The 14,761-nt window shown below is 36.7% G+C and overlaps 1 protein-coding gene across 1 annotated transcript; it reads right to left on the reverse strand.

The window, feature by feature from the left end:
• Positions 1-1,633: 1,633 nt before the first annotated feature.
• Positions 1,634-7,677, reverse strand: fgf17 (fibroblast growth factor 17). The gene is made up of 5 exons (XM_056773173.1): positions 4,972-7,677; positions 4,846-4,882; positions 4,356-4,536; positions 3,695-3,801; positions 1,634-2,044 (listed from the first exon to the last, which is right to left on the reverse strand). Exons 1-5 carry the CDS (start codon positions 5,001-5,003, stop codon positions 1,754-1,756), a joined length of 648 nt encoding a protein of 215 aa, XP_056629151.1. The 5' UTR covers positions 5,004-7,677; the 3' UTR covers positions 1,634-1,753.
• Between the last annotated feature and the right edge of the window lie 7,084 nt (positions 7,678-14,761).

A 14,761-nucleotide genomic window follows, 5' to 3' on the forward strand; every position in this document is an offset into this window, starting at 1 on the left:
GCAATCTTTTAGCATAATATGTTAGTCGTGCAGAACACAAATGTGATGCTTAGAGCTCAAAAGGACCTAATGCAGGGGATCCTCCAGAATAAACTTGTATAATTTAAATGAAAAAGACGGAGGACAAATCATATTTTCTAGACATCAACAGCACAGTATTTTCATTAATTGAGGCATTCACATGTGCCTGCAGTTGCAGTAGTCTAGCAGCAGCTGGCAGCAGAGAGCCGTTTGTACTTCTGGAGATGGATGTGATATATAAACTCTCAGAGAATGTATTTTTTTTAATAACCATCTGTTACCTCGTTAAAATTCGTGTTGCTATTAGAAAAATATCAGTCTATGGACAAGTTGTCTTTTTAAAAAAGGGAAATAAACATGTGTATGTGACAAAAAAGGACACAAATGTTTGTTTAGAGGGCTCGGATGACACGGCTTAAACGAATATAATCGTTTGTTTTAGATGTAATGAAATGTGTATACACGATTTAAGGTTAAAAAACGCTGTATTTTCCACATACCTTGCATGTTTATCTCCTCTTTGCGCCGCCTTTCAATAACGAGCAAATCTTTACAAAGTTCATCGCTCTGAAAAGCGAGGTGTGCTATGATTGGCTAGTTAACCAGTGCGTAGTGATTGGTCGAATACTGCAAGCGTGAGACAGAAATTTAACGCCTGTTTCCAAAGCAATTGTACTGACAGGTATGCCCACCTTACTTGCGTAAACAGTCTTAGTCAAATCATACCAGGAAGTGATGTAGATTTGTGGGGGTGTGGTTACACGAGGCGTTTAAGGTAGGTCTGGATGAGCATTCTCTTTTAGATAGAATGCATCTTTTGTTCCGACACTTACATTTTTGCAATTTTACGTCTCTTATACATGCAAGGGCAACTTATAGCACACCAAAGACACAGAAAAATGACCCCTTTAAGAGGCTACAAACCTTGATTTCTATAAATTAAAATGCACAAACCAGAAGCAATAATACCCAGCACATGGAGAAGGGATGGCTCTTCATAGAACATAAAATAGATGGATGTGACGATCCTTAAAGCAGTACTTAGCACACAGAAAATCATGATTTTAACTCTTTAAAAGAGAGACCTTACATGGGTCAACCACCAAATGTTGACATAATTTCCATGGTAGGGTTGACATTTGTGTGGAATTGCCCAGATGTGGATATTTTGACTTCACTTTGTCCCTACACGTTGTGTCATACACTATATACATTTCGCGTTCATCGTTAAACGTGCTAATAACAAACATAAAAAGTTGTACATTTGTTAGCAAGGCACAACTTAATTTTAAATTTAAAACAATGTTCTGTAGGTGTTCTCACATTTAGCTAAATAACTAATGAAAGTCATCTCCATACTCTGTGCATTTATTTTCCAATCCATTCAATACACATGAGGAAAAGTCAAAAATCTTTGGTTGAATGTGATGTTTATTTCTATTTCCCGTTTATATCCCTCTTAAAGGTAAATTGCTTTTATTGTGTTTAATATTGAGCATTATGTCGTAGAATCTTTACAGAATGCTCACGCAGCACAAATACAAATAGCATTTTAATTAAATATATACATTCTCTTTTACTATCTTACCATATTTACACGTCAACCCTTTAAAATGCGCATCCATTCAGTGTCGTTGGCTTTTTCAAGTCCGTTAAGTACGAAAATATATAAAAATAAAGCTGCATCTTTTTATTATTAAAAGAAAGTCTCATGAGTTTGTGTAGATCGGCGTTAGGAAGCAGTGTGGGATTTTCTGTTGCGCTTAGCCCGTCGAGTTGGTGGGAAGCTAATGAACTCAAAGTGTTTGGGCTGGTCCGAGTTCGGGAAAGGAAGTGGACCTTTGTGGAGTCGCTTGATGAAGTGGACTTCTCGCTGGTTCTCCCGGGTTTTGGAAGCCTTGATAGGCCGACCCTTCCTGCTGAAGGCCACGTACCAGCCTTCATATTTAGCATTCTGGAAAGCAGTGTAGTTGTTCTCAAGCACGATCTCTGTGAAGATGCAGTCCCTTCCTCTGCCATTGGGCTGTAACAAAGCGAACAACAATGGGACAGTTAGGTCATGTTTGTATTTAAATGGAGGAAATAAATTAAATATTAAAAATAATATAAATTTAATTCATGAATTTTTGTTGTGGTAAACAGATATTCTGAGCTGATACATGGTTTTCCACACTTCCTGTTGGATTTACAATGAATTGCCTTTGTGTCAAACTAAAATAGCCCATATATGCAGCATACTTAACCTAATATTCAGCGGAATTTGATGGGATTTTTTTTTTTGATAGTTTTTATCCTTTCTTTTTATCACATAATTTGTTTGATCCTTTATGTTCTTATTACATCATATTATTTTATAATATTAATTATTATAAAATATTACAAATTATATTAAATTGTAAAATTCATCTACTAGTTTTATTACATTCATTTTAACTTTTGTACAGGAATGGTCCTAAAAAGCATTTTACTGCATGGCAGGCTGGGTATGGTTATGTATGCGAGGAATAAATGTAGAATTTTAAGTTCTCCTGTTTTAGAGACACCTTCACACAAAGACTGAAGGTGGCACTGTTTCTATTTCTTCTTAAGTTCAAATCATGCAATACATTACAACAATAAAAGTAAACAGTATTTTAAAAATAATAAGAAAACCCCAAGTTCTGAATACAGTATTTGATGTCTAAAAATAACCTTCTCTTAATGTGTTCTTATAAATCGTACCGGTCCACTGCCTGGATTGTTTTGATAAGAAGAGATTTAAAGAACAATTTTGGACTTCACACGTACACATAGAAGCAAGGATGTTGAAGGTTTACGATTTCATTTAGCTAACTACATTACATAATGCTCCTTCAAATGACGGTCTCTAAATTCTTGTACTTCCACATTTCCATGTGGAATTCAAAAGACTTTTACAAGAGACTCAGGCAGTGTTATCAGTCACGCTGCAATGCTCGACGCCTGTCATTATTTATTCTTCAGCACTGCCCTCATCTTTCAACACAGTTCAGGGGCCAGAATGCGCTCACTGTCTCCATCTAGTTGTCCCAGCATCTGTGTCACGAGACCACAGTGCTGAAGACATCTTTTCCACTTCCGTGAAGGAAGAAGTGTCTGGACATCTGCCCAAGCGCAGAATGGGTGTGAAAGCAGTTTCCTCTGCAGGCCTGGCACATAAACACCCATCTTTACTTCTCTTAAAGTTTCTCAGTAACATGAATCTAGCTGTTTATATTTCTGCCCTTCTCTACTACACCCTTCTCAACACTTCTCTAACAAATACTTATTCTCGGTCATGTGAATTCTCTATTTTGTATTAATCGGAAATTAAATTCATTGACATTTCCAAAAATAAATGAACTTAAATAAATGAAATAAATGCTATTTATTAAAAAAGTGTGTTTACAATGTCAGAATTGTGCTGTAATATATTCCTGCAACACGCTACATAGGTTTTCCACAAATCGACGCTCGAAACCATGTTTGGTTTCCCAAATAATCATTCAGTCATTTTTTATTGTTTTGTTAAACAGTAAGATTTCTGAAGATGTTAATGGGAACTATGGAACCAGTCAAAAATGGTTCTTCAATGGCAACTTCCAGAGCTTTTCTTTTCATTAAACATGTGTTTTTCACTAAAAAATCTCAGAGTGTAGATATGTTGGGTACATACCTTGCCCACCAGTTTCCCTCTGCGGTTCATACACAGGTATCTGCCACTCTCTGCTCCTTTGATCCGGACACGACTTCCAAACGTGTCTGTCTCCACATAAAGTCTTGCTGTAATGCAAAAAGAAAAATGCGTTGGCACCGAAACAAAAAACAATGCAGTCTGGTGTATGTTCACAGTCATGTACACCATTTTTAACAGTTAAACATTGAAACGGATTTAAAAAAATTACCTTTATTGGTGTAACCCACAGTCATACAAATAATAAATAAATGTCTTGACCTAAAACATATTACGGTTTATTTGTACCTTAGAATGATGTGTTTTGTTGGGATTCTGTGATAATTATATAATTTAGTAAAACATTAGATTAGAAACTACTTTCGCATTGGTTTTCAACGATGACCTGTGTGTATTTGGCCGCCCATAAATCCCGGCTAGCAACATCAGTCCCATTTCCCCTTTCTTTTGGAAGCAAATTAACACATCCTAACTTACACAAAAGGCAACGATTAGGCAAAGAAACGTCTTTTGAACCATCAGCAAACAGTGCGCGCGTCCTGATTCAGCCAATAAACCAATCAGACGCTCTTAATGTGAAAACAGGCCTATCTCCACCGAAACCTAACGTGAGTTAATTACTGTAAATGAATTACAGACTCACCGAAAGTGTTGCCGTCCTCTGCGGTGGCGCTCACTCTCTTGCCCTGGATCTGCACGTGTCGGCCGCTCGTTCGGCTGTACAGCTGGTAGACTCGGACCTGCCGCCGGCTCAACTGGTCCGTCAGTGAGCCCTGTTCCCTCACATACTGCTTAAAATTAGGAGAAGGGTGATTCTTCTCCCCCTTTTCGATGCAAAGGGAAAATAAGATCACATATATTTCTCTCTCTGTTGCTGGGATAGAAAACGTACGTTTTGTAAATGCCAGCAAGAGCATACTAACTCTAAAGCTATAACGAATAAAAAATGTCACACACTCTCCCAAAAAGTCACACTTGGAGTGCTTAATGTGCGATGAAACTACATTATATATCATTTTTGATTAATCTCAGATCATCTTTATAAAATTAATGTTGCAACATTACAGCCATGCGTGACGCGCAAAACATCAACACATTTCACCGCTTAAATCCACCAAACAAGTTTTATTTACCTGTGCATGACACCACACCACGAAGAAATGAAAGGAGCTAGAAAATAAACAACATAAAACAGTGAGTCAAGGATTTGTCAATAAATTAAAGGAAGAGCACCGGCTATATCACCATAATATACTTACATGTACAAGCAGCGCTGATTTATTCCATACATTGTGGGAAGACAATTGAATGTTGTATCCAGGATTTTCCCGAACGATAATCCAGCTCGCTGTGATCTGATTAAATGAGCTGAGTCAAATCCATACGCTAATAAAGAGCGCAGAAGCGACAGATCTCTAAAAGCCCCTCAGATGCGCGTCTCCGTAAACAAATACACACAGATAAATCCCACTTGGAGAAAAACTTATCCACGTATAGTCCAGGAGATTATGGAGTTCCATCATATGTTTTATACCAACGCAGGCCGCTTTCTAAATCTTTAAATAACAGTTAAAATGCGGTGATTCATTGTAGTGGAGCTGTCGGCCCACCGCGCTCCTGATGTTGTGTTGGCGCTGTCACTTGTGAAGAGGCGCAGTGCGCTCTGCGCGTCTGGATGCCTCACTGCGCCAAAATGATAGACGTCAAGATCCCTCCCATGCGTGTTTCACCTTTTCAGACCCCCCGGTACTTTTAAAAAGTCCTTGCTGGGTGAATATGCAAAGCTCTTACGCAGTTTTTAAAACTGTGAAGGTTACTTCACCGGTCATGTGACAATTATTCACATGGCAAAGTTTGGACATCCACACACAACCTATATAGTTATAGTAGTCTGGAGTTAAAAAAAAGGGTAGACATAAGTGAGTCATGCCTTGCTGTGACAAAACAAGATTATGACACCCCTGTTTCATCCAAAATTAATTTAAATGACATGTTATTAATCTTTCCAGATGAGCACTGATGCATTCAGATTATCCTCTGTATTTAAAGCTTTGAGGTTTCTGCGATGCCTGGTGTTTGTCAAGGCCTGTTTTAATGTTGGTCTGCCCCATGAAGGGGCCGCGGCTCACACCTTTTGCTAACCTGGAAGCCCTAATGAGAAAACAAAGGTGGCTTTTAATCACAGGACTCCAGCGGGCTTTTGTTAGCTCCTGCGGAATCAACATCAAGCACTAACGATATAACGTCAACAGGATGCTCCCTTTCTGACGCATAGTTAAGTCGCAGCAGTTAGTGCTGTCCCGCAAGTGTGACCATGCCAAAGCTGCCACATGGCCCTCTCAACTGATCTGTCCTAAAAAGAGAGAATCCCTATTTAAATTAAGGGATATTTCGTCTCGTCTCGCATAGGTTTGATAAACATTTGAGCATGTATATAACCTAGCTTAGTAAGCCTGTAACAATATCATGATTGTTGGGCACAGAAATATTGCTATTATAGAAAAAATATTTTTTTGTCAGTATTTAGTTTTTCTCTTTTTTTGGTCAATAAACCACACTCAAAATATGTAGGTATGCAGAGTTTGTGACCATTGTGATGCTTAAGGCAAGCGTTTAAACTTTTGCTGATGTGTAGAACTAACAATGCAAATGATCATGGGTTTAATATCACGGTTATCGACAATATCGCGGTTCTTTGTGGCGGTCCGTCCCCAAATGCCTGATTCCAAAAATGGTGACTCTACCTCATATTTCTATAGAGCCAGATTGGATGCCACAGCCTTTGATGTCGACAACAAAGCTATCAGATACACCCCCCCTTTAAAAGTTTTTAAGCCTATTTATTTTGCTACCCCCTCCCATTAAAGTCATGTGATTAGCACTTTTTGATTTCCCAGCATTATTTTTCACCTGCTGTCAATGACTATTTTGGACCTGCCACAATCTATTTCAGATTTATGTCATTTGTCCCTTTATTGTGTCACACAGGTCATCTGAGCTTTATATCTCATTTATAAATGGACCAATTTGTTGAATTGTTTTACAACTACAAAAGATTTGTTAACAGTCCATCTTGTCTTGGTGTCAGACGTGGATGTGACTTGGCATTTACAGCAACGTGTTCTCCACCCATCAGTTTGTATTTTGCTAACGATAGACAGATAGTCGGGAAGGTGTGAATAGTTATTGCCGATAAAGATGATTGAGACAGGTGTGTGTTTGATGTGGATGAAACCTCAGGACTGAGTAAGTATTCTTTTAGCACAATGAGTTTTAAATCTTGTTAGGATGATGGCTCACTTGTGTGAATTGATTGTAAAAGGTTAAAGGAATAGTTCAGTCAAAAAGGAAAAACCTGTCATTTATTTCTCACCTTCAAATTGTTTCAAATCTGTATAAAGTTTGTTTTTCTGCTGAACACGCAAAAAAAAGATTTTTGGAGGAATGTTTGTAACCAAACCATTCTGGGGCACTATTGACTACTATAGTAGGAAAAGCATAATACTAGTCAATGGTGCCCCCACTGTGTAGTTTCCCACATACTTGAACAATTAAATGTTTACAGGTTTGAAACAACTTGAAGGTGAGTAAAGAATGTCAGAATGTTAATTTTTGGGTGAAGTGTTCCTTTAAAGACGGTATTATTTAAACTGAGTTTTAAACTGAGATCTGCTTTCTTATTGGTTGATGAACGCATGATATTGGATCAACATTCATGGAACCTACAAGAAATGTGTAGAGCTTGGGAATGACAGGCAATCCCGTTCTGTGAAAGTCCGTGCAGACCGCTGTGGTCTTCATTCAAGGACCCTGCCAGGGCAAATTTATCCTGTTCCTAAAACTTAGAGGAATAGTTCACCTTAAAAATGGCAATTTTAGCATTATTTACTCACCATGTGTTACTCACTTTAAACCTGTGTTATTTTCTTCTGCAAAGCACAAAAGAAGATATTTTGAAAATGTTACTTTCCAAAAACTGCTGGTCACCATTGACTTCTATTGTATGGACCAATGCCAAACCAACGGTTTAATGTCACCAACAAGCTTCAAAATATATTCTTTTGGGTTTTGCAGAAGAAAGAAAATCATACAGGTTTGAAATGACAAAAGGGTGTGTAAATAAAGACTATTCTTTTAAGAAGAATCGTGAACTCCTCACCCCATTAAGATATAATCTTCAAGCATAGTGGTTGAGAATTAGAGGACGACTGTGTTTATTAAACTGTGATTTGATCCTAGAGCGTCCTTCGACGTATGCTGTACAGTTAAACAGTCACACCCCGAATGGCACATATAGTCAAAGCAGCTTTTGCAAATGCCTTAGAGCTGAAGACCCACAGAGGTAATCTCTGTGTGTGTGTGAATGTGGACCCAGCATCAGAGGGCTTAAGCGGTGAATCTTCTCACCAGACCGGAATTCCGTCGGCCCCAGCAGGATGCCAAGGGTGTCGGCCATGGTTTTTTGGGAGCGGGCGGCTCAGAGAAAGATAGATGTGATGTGTCCTAATGAAACACATGTCTACCCCTTCATCCACCTCTCCCTCCTTTCAGTTTACGAAGCAGCGGTGAGATCTGACGCCCTGAAACACGATCTTATTTATTCACGTCTCGAGGCTTTACTGCAGCTAACTTAGAGATGGAAATAACCCCACGCAGAGTCTCGCTCAGGCACCTAGCAACAAGAACCTAGGTAGCAGTTTCCCCCGGCCACAGTCCCGGCCCAGAATATACCCGAGGTATCCCTTTCAATAAAGTCTCTGAGATGCTGTCAAAAAAACGCAGAAGACAAGTGGACACGGATTCTTGTTTGGGTTCAGAGCTTCAATGTCAAAGTGATGACGCGATGACAGCGCACAGGCATGTTAAGCCATTCATTTCTACCACAGTCATGCCCTGAAGGCCAGGGTCCAACGTAAGCAAACTCTAAATTGAAACAGTTATAAAACATCACGGTAATAATCTATTCACTGAGTGATTACTAACTGACGACTCATGTGATACGGGTCATGTCATGATTTTAGCCCTGTAATGTTCTTATAGTACACCAGCTAATACAAGTGTACTTGAGGGAATAGTTCACCCAAAAATGAAAATTCTCTCATAATGTATTCACCCTATACCATAGATGTATACAACTTTTTCCAGTTGAATAGAAACACATTTTATACGAAAATTCTGTCATGTTATAAGTATAAGTAATCCAAGATGTTATGAGTAAAATTAAGTAACATTTTAAATTTATTAAGCCATCCATACGTTGTATATAAAACAGGTCAGTTCACTACACTCAAATATGGCAGCATGTCGATAACTTTGAATCGTTTAATTTATTTTTGAAAATATAGAAATAGTATTTTGCTAATATATTATAATATCACAATATATTGAATAATCTACACAGAATTGACACTTTTCATATATTGGAAAATCTAAACATTTGGTTCCAAAATATATGGAAATTTATTATTTAATAAATTTTAATAAATAGATGTTTTTTTTCGGACGGACGCGCCCGGCTCGAAGTTAACTATCGGTCTTAGTTTGTTTATCGGTCTGGCTTGTGGCTAATAGTATAACTATTTATATTTTATTAAATTTATATTAATTTATATTATTACTTTATTGTAATCTATTTGTATTAAATAAACAATTTGTTAATTTTATTGTGTACACATTTTATTAAATAAACAATTTGTTGATTATGTTTTGTAACTTTGTCGCATTTAAGTTTAGCCAAGTAACGGTTCTTCTACTGATAACCCAAAAGAATACTGGCAAGACATACTTTTAACTTGCCTGCATGTGTAATTTACTTTTAATTTATTTTTCTTGTTATCAGAAATAATGTGCAGGAACTTTTTGCGGATGTGTACCAGAAATTGAGGTTGGGCCACAAAAGCCTGCATGTGCAGTACTGTTTGTTTATGTTGTTGCTTTGAAACCTTCTAAATTCATGTATATTAACATTAACATTTCATTTAATCATTTAGCAGAGACTTTTATCCTATGTGACTTACAGGGAGTTCAGGGAGCAAAAAGCGATATATCATACAGGAGCAATAATACAATAGGTGCTAATACAAAGTTACTAGTTTCAACAAAAGCCAGACCAATTAATTTTGAAAAGGGTATACATGACATGCTAAGAAACTCAGTATAGTACTATACACTGTAAACTTTACTAAATCCTGTGCCCTTCGTTTCTATTCAGTTGTGCGTGCCATACAGATGCGTCTGGTATGCCATCTGACTAATAAGCCTAAAAAATATCACATTTAAATAAACAAACCATCAAAGAAGTCCATAGATCTGGTGGGCTATGTTCTTTTAAAGAGAAGATATGTTGCGTGTGAAAACCACTGTAGCTTTTAAATGGATGCTCCTATAACATGGTCTCGTAAACTATCGGTAGCGTTAAGGTTGTTGATGAAATGTTATATGCTTTCCAACTTGTAAGTGGACCACTTTGGATAAAAGCGTCGCTCAATAAATGTAATGTAAATGAAAATAGTAGATGTAGACAAATCGTCAAACATGATCCATGGAAAACAAAACAACCCAGATAATTCTGTATATGTGATATAACTGATATAAAGTGTTGGGTAAGTTACACTAAAAAGAAACAAATTACTAGTTACTAAATACATATTCAATAATGTAGTGAGATTACTGTTCAAATTACTCCAAAAAGTATTTAGTTACATTACTTTCTACATCATATATCCACATAGTTATGTGATTCAAGGATATCCATGAAAATGCTCTTTTAATTTATTTAAATAAATAATATTAAACTACATAAAGTTTTCTTGTTAACGGACCAACATATTACAAATGTGAGAAGGCTACATTAAAGGGTACCTTTCTAAAGCTTGGGAGTAAAAAGAAAAATTGGTCACTGGAGCTTGGACATTCTGCGAGTATTTCGTGTTGCATTGCAACAGTCAAACAGGTTTAGAAAAACGAAATTATGTCCTAACTTTCATTTTAAAGAAAAGTAAAACAAATGTCTTAAGGCACAGTGGTGATCGAAGTACCTTGATTTGAACCTGTTACCTTTAATTTCCCAGTCCAAAACCCATGGATAGATCCTAAACCACCAACAATTAATAATAAAAACTGGTTTGTAATAGACCAAGAGTTTACTAAATGAAATCTACCTGATGGTTAAAGTTTTAAAATCTTTTTCATATCATCAGCTGCGTGTTAGCGTACTGTGGGTACAAGTGAAAGGTCGAATGGTGGTCTCGCTAACAGCTTAAACCACATCGTAAAAAAAAACGGACCATAAAGAACAACTGGCTACTCTATTCTGACCTCACAAAAATAGAGCCAAAGCATCAGAAAGTGGGTGGTCCCCTTTAAATTTCTATGAAGCAAATCATGAACATTCTGGACGTGTGAGGGTCAGGTAAAGTTATCTTCTTAAGCACCTGGACCATGCACCTCTTATGGATACATCAGGTATTCAGAACCAGAATACCGTCCACCTAAGCAGTGGTGTGCAAACCTCAGGGACACAAAATTATGAAATGATATCTAAGGAAAGAAATGTACGCAGAATATATTTTCTCTGCTAATAAAGTATTCAAGGGTGGAATAAGGGCTAATTATTACGTGGTCTGCTGACCCCTAGTTTTACCCCAGCCATTTGCAAGCTGACCATTTGAGCTTGCCAAATTTGACACAGCTGACACAGGCAATAAATTTGAACTAGTTCCACCTCCCCCTTGATCTGTAATGAGGCCTATAGCCCCTCACCCTCACAATAAACACACAACACTAGAAATTTGTATGACACAAGGTGAATTGTACTCATCAGTGTTGGGTAAGTTACTCTGAAAAAGTAATTAATTACTAGTTACTAATTACATATTCAAGAGTGTAATTACATTACTGTACAAACTACTCTCTCCAAAAAGCATTTAATCACTTATTGCTCCTTTCTATATCCTACATCAACCTTGATTAGAATTGATACAAGGATAGACATTAAAACGGCTTCTTCAATTCATTCACATAAATACCTACATGAATTATTCTTATTAACTGACCAAAGTCTACAAATGTGAGAAAGATACATTAGAGCATGCATTTTAAAGTTAGACTTGTAATTTTGATGTCATCCCCAATATTACGCAGTATTTAGTTCAATTACATCAGAAGTAACTGTAATCAAATTACAGAATAAATAAGAGTAATCGCTTACTTTACTTTTTCAAGTGAAAGGTAATTCAATTAGAGTACCTAATTGCTTAGCAACTAGTTAGACCTAACACTGGTACTCATCATCATCATCATCCTCAGCATCATCATCATCATGATCTTTTCATATGGGATGTAACTGATTTTCTTGCTTTTATAAATAGTCAATTAAACTGTAATACGAAAAATACTGAACGTCAAGTATATCACCAAACAAAGTAGGACTATAATGCAAATATGTAATGGAATATAATATGTATACTTATTGAAATCATCACTGTTATGGCTTTACACTATACGTGCTATAATACAGAGATTTCCATTTATTTGTTAAAATTATCAGATGAATTTCAGAATCTGAATGCGTTGTTCTAACAACAAACGTCTTATTGTATTATTTCACAACTACTTAAAATATTAATAATATTTTTCAACATTTTCTCATTCTTTATTTATGTTGTTCTGACTCTCTCATTGGGTCTTTGAATATAACCCACACAAAATATTGCCTACATTTCTAACACTTAGTTGTGCTTTTTAACAGTTTCTGACAATGAAACATATAGTATTTATTAGTTTGATTTCATCACTGTACATTACTTGCAATCATGTATTGTGTCTTCGTTTTAAATAGTAGTATTATTACTAATAATATAATTTATAATGCATGTAAAGCTGCTTTGCAAAAATGAAAATGGTTTTGAACCCCTATGTAAATAAACTGAATTGAATTTTTCCTTTATTTAGGACCATGGCACAGAAGGTCTGATATTTCTCCTAACATCTCATTTTATAAAGTAAACAGCACAGAGTTGGAACAAGTAATTGATCTCAATTTTCATTTTTGCCTGAACTTGCCCTTTAATGATTGATGTGACAGTTAACAACAGTTATAAAAATATTTTTTTTATTTAATGGGATGAGGTGGTCTCACTCTTTAAATCTGACATCGAATAACACGTTATGCATGTAAAAATACACTCAGCGTAAGTTATAATATTACACGCCAGACCCATCAATGACAATTTACCTCAGCTTTGTTTTAATCTGTCATCATTAGATACTTCATAAGGGAGCTCGTATGCGGAAACTTCAGTTTGTGTTGCTCAATTAACACCCAATAGCTGCAGACAGCCACAGATTGCTTCACTGCCAGGCGCCCCACCGACATCTCAAAGCCCAAATCCAGTCATGTTACCCAGTGTCCGGTCATTCTCGCACATGCAGTTAAAATAGCCGCCTGCTGGACAGTGAGGAGGGGGTTGACAAGCGGTGCCTGGTCTGCTTTGTCCAAGAGCATTCAAACATCTGTGTTATTTTTAAGAGGCAAAATGTCAGTGTGCGGTGAACAGACGGAAAGAAGGACCATGTGTGACAGAAGACGGGGCTCCGGTCAAAGCCTTGTCACCGGACCAGAGTGACCGACACAGAGAAACTCAACCAGCTGTGTGATCTGTGTGTTTTGGTCAATTTTTCCGAATTTTAGATTTAATTGAACGAGGAGCTTATGAATGACCTTGTTTTTTGCGTACGCTTTTTACTATTAACAACATTTTTACTCTAAAACTACAATTTGTTTAAACGTAAAGTGAATATGAAAATAATAAATAAACATTTTCTTACAGCAAATTACAGTAGAAAATTGTAAAATTACAGAAAAGATGAATCATGTATTTTTATGTGACAAAACTGTTATTTTATGGTATTTTTGAGGATTGTTTTTACAGTCGGACAACAAACAGCCCTCCTCGTGAAGAAAGGCTTCAAGCAAATATGAATAAAGTGTGACATCTCAGCTGTTGAAGAAATGCTTAACATAACACTTGTATAACTTTGTGTACTGTTTCCTTTTTAATACGAGGTTGAACATATGATCCCGCTGATTTGTAGGGATATCCGAACTTTAAGAAATGCCTGAATTTAAAAAGCTGTTATATCTAAAACTTCCTTAACGTAAGGAAAACATGAAACTATAGAGAGATATTGATTTCAATTATTACAGGAAAATGATGCAGTGTTGATACTTTTTCGTCTGGAAAAGTTAACCCTTTTTTTAAAGGTATAATAAAAGTAACACATTATGTTCCATTTGCATGTTATTTTTTTTACAAAATTAATTCAATGATTATTTTAAGAACTTTTTTGAAATGGTATTATTTTCATTGGTTTCTAAATGGGGAACACACAGTCAACAAAACATATGCATCCAAAGCTTAACATGCCCTAGATCCCAAAAGCAACATACCGCCATTATATTCCTGGGCTACTCTGAAGTTTCAGGGTCTTGTCAGCGGTCATATGGAATCATGTTGTCATCAGTCACCAGAAACACTTCATCACATTCATATCACACATACACTCGCACGCATGCACACACGCATACACACACAAACACACACTGTCCATTAACAGCTCTATTGGGTGCACATTTAACTCAAGCAATTCATTTAGACATTGTGTTTTATCCTCCATATCCACTTCAAGTTCTTTATTGTGTGCTCTTGAAGAGCGCTGCCACATATGCTCCAATAAAGTCCATGTCTTTTTTCAGCATGTGGACCAATAGCTATACCTTCTGGTAAAATTAGCCCACGAAACATCTCTTCACATAGCCGACACATTAACACGTTAGCGGCTCAGAAACCACTTGGACTCGCCCCGCTGGGAGAACATACCAGATACAAAGCCCTGAATGAATACAGTGCACAGGGGGACGCATGAAGACACATACTCAAATAGCTGTTCTGTAATGATTTGCAAGGAGTTTTACTTGTTTATTTATTATTAAGAAAGATAATAATAAGAAAATCTAGAAAGGATTTATTAAATTTGTAGGGACCAGAT

Source organism: Triplophysa dalaica, chromosome 18, assembly GCF_015846415.1.
Source record: "Triplophysa dalaica isolate WHDGS20190420 chromosome 18, ASM1584641v1, whole genome shotgun sequence".
Taxonomy (NCBI): Eukaryota; Metazoa; Chordata; class Actinopteri; order Cypriniformes; family Nemacheilidae; genus Triplophysa; species Triplophysa dalaica.

Coding starts and splice junctions, on each gene's coding strand:
- fgf17 (XM_056773173.1), bottom strand. CDS start 5,003: ATGTATGGAATAAATCAGCGCTGCTTGTACAT. Junction 4,883..4,971: donor AATCAGCGCTGCTTGTACAT/GTAAGTATATTA, acceptor TTTATTTTCTAG/CTCCTTTCATTTCTTCGTGG. Junction 2,045..3,694: donor GAGGGAAACTGGTGGGCAAG/GTATGTACCCAA, acceptor GCTTTGTTACAG/CCCAATGGCAGAGGAAGGGA.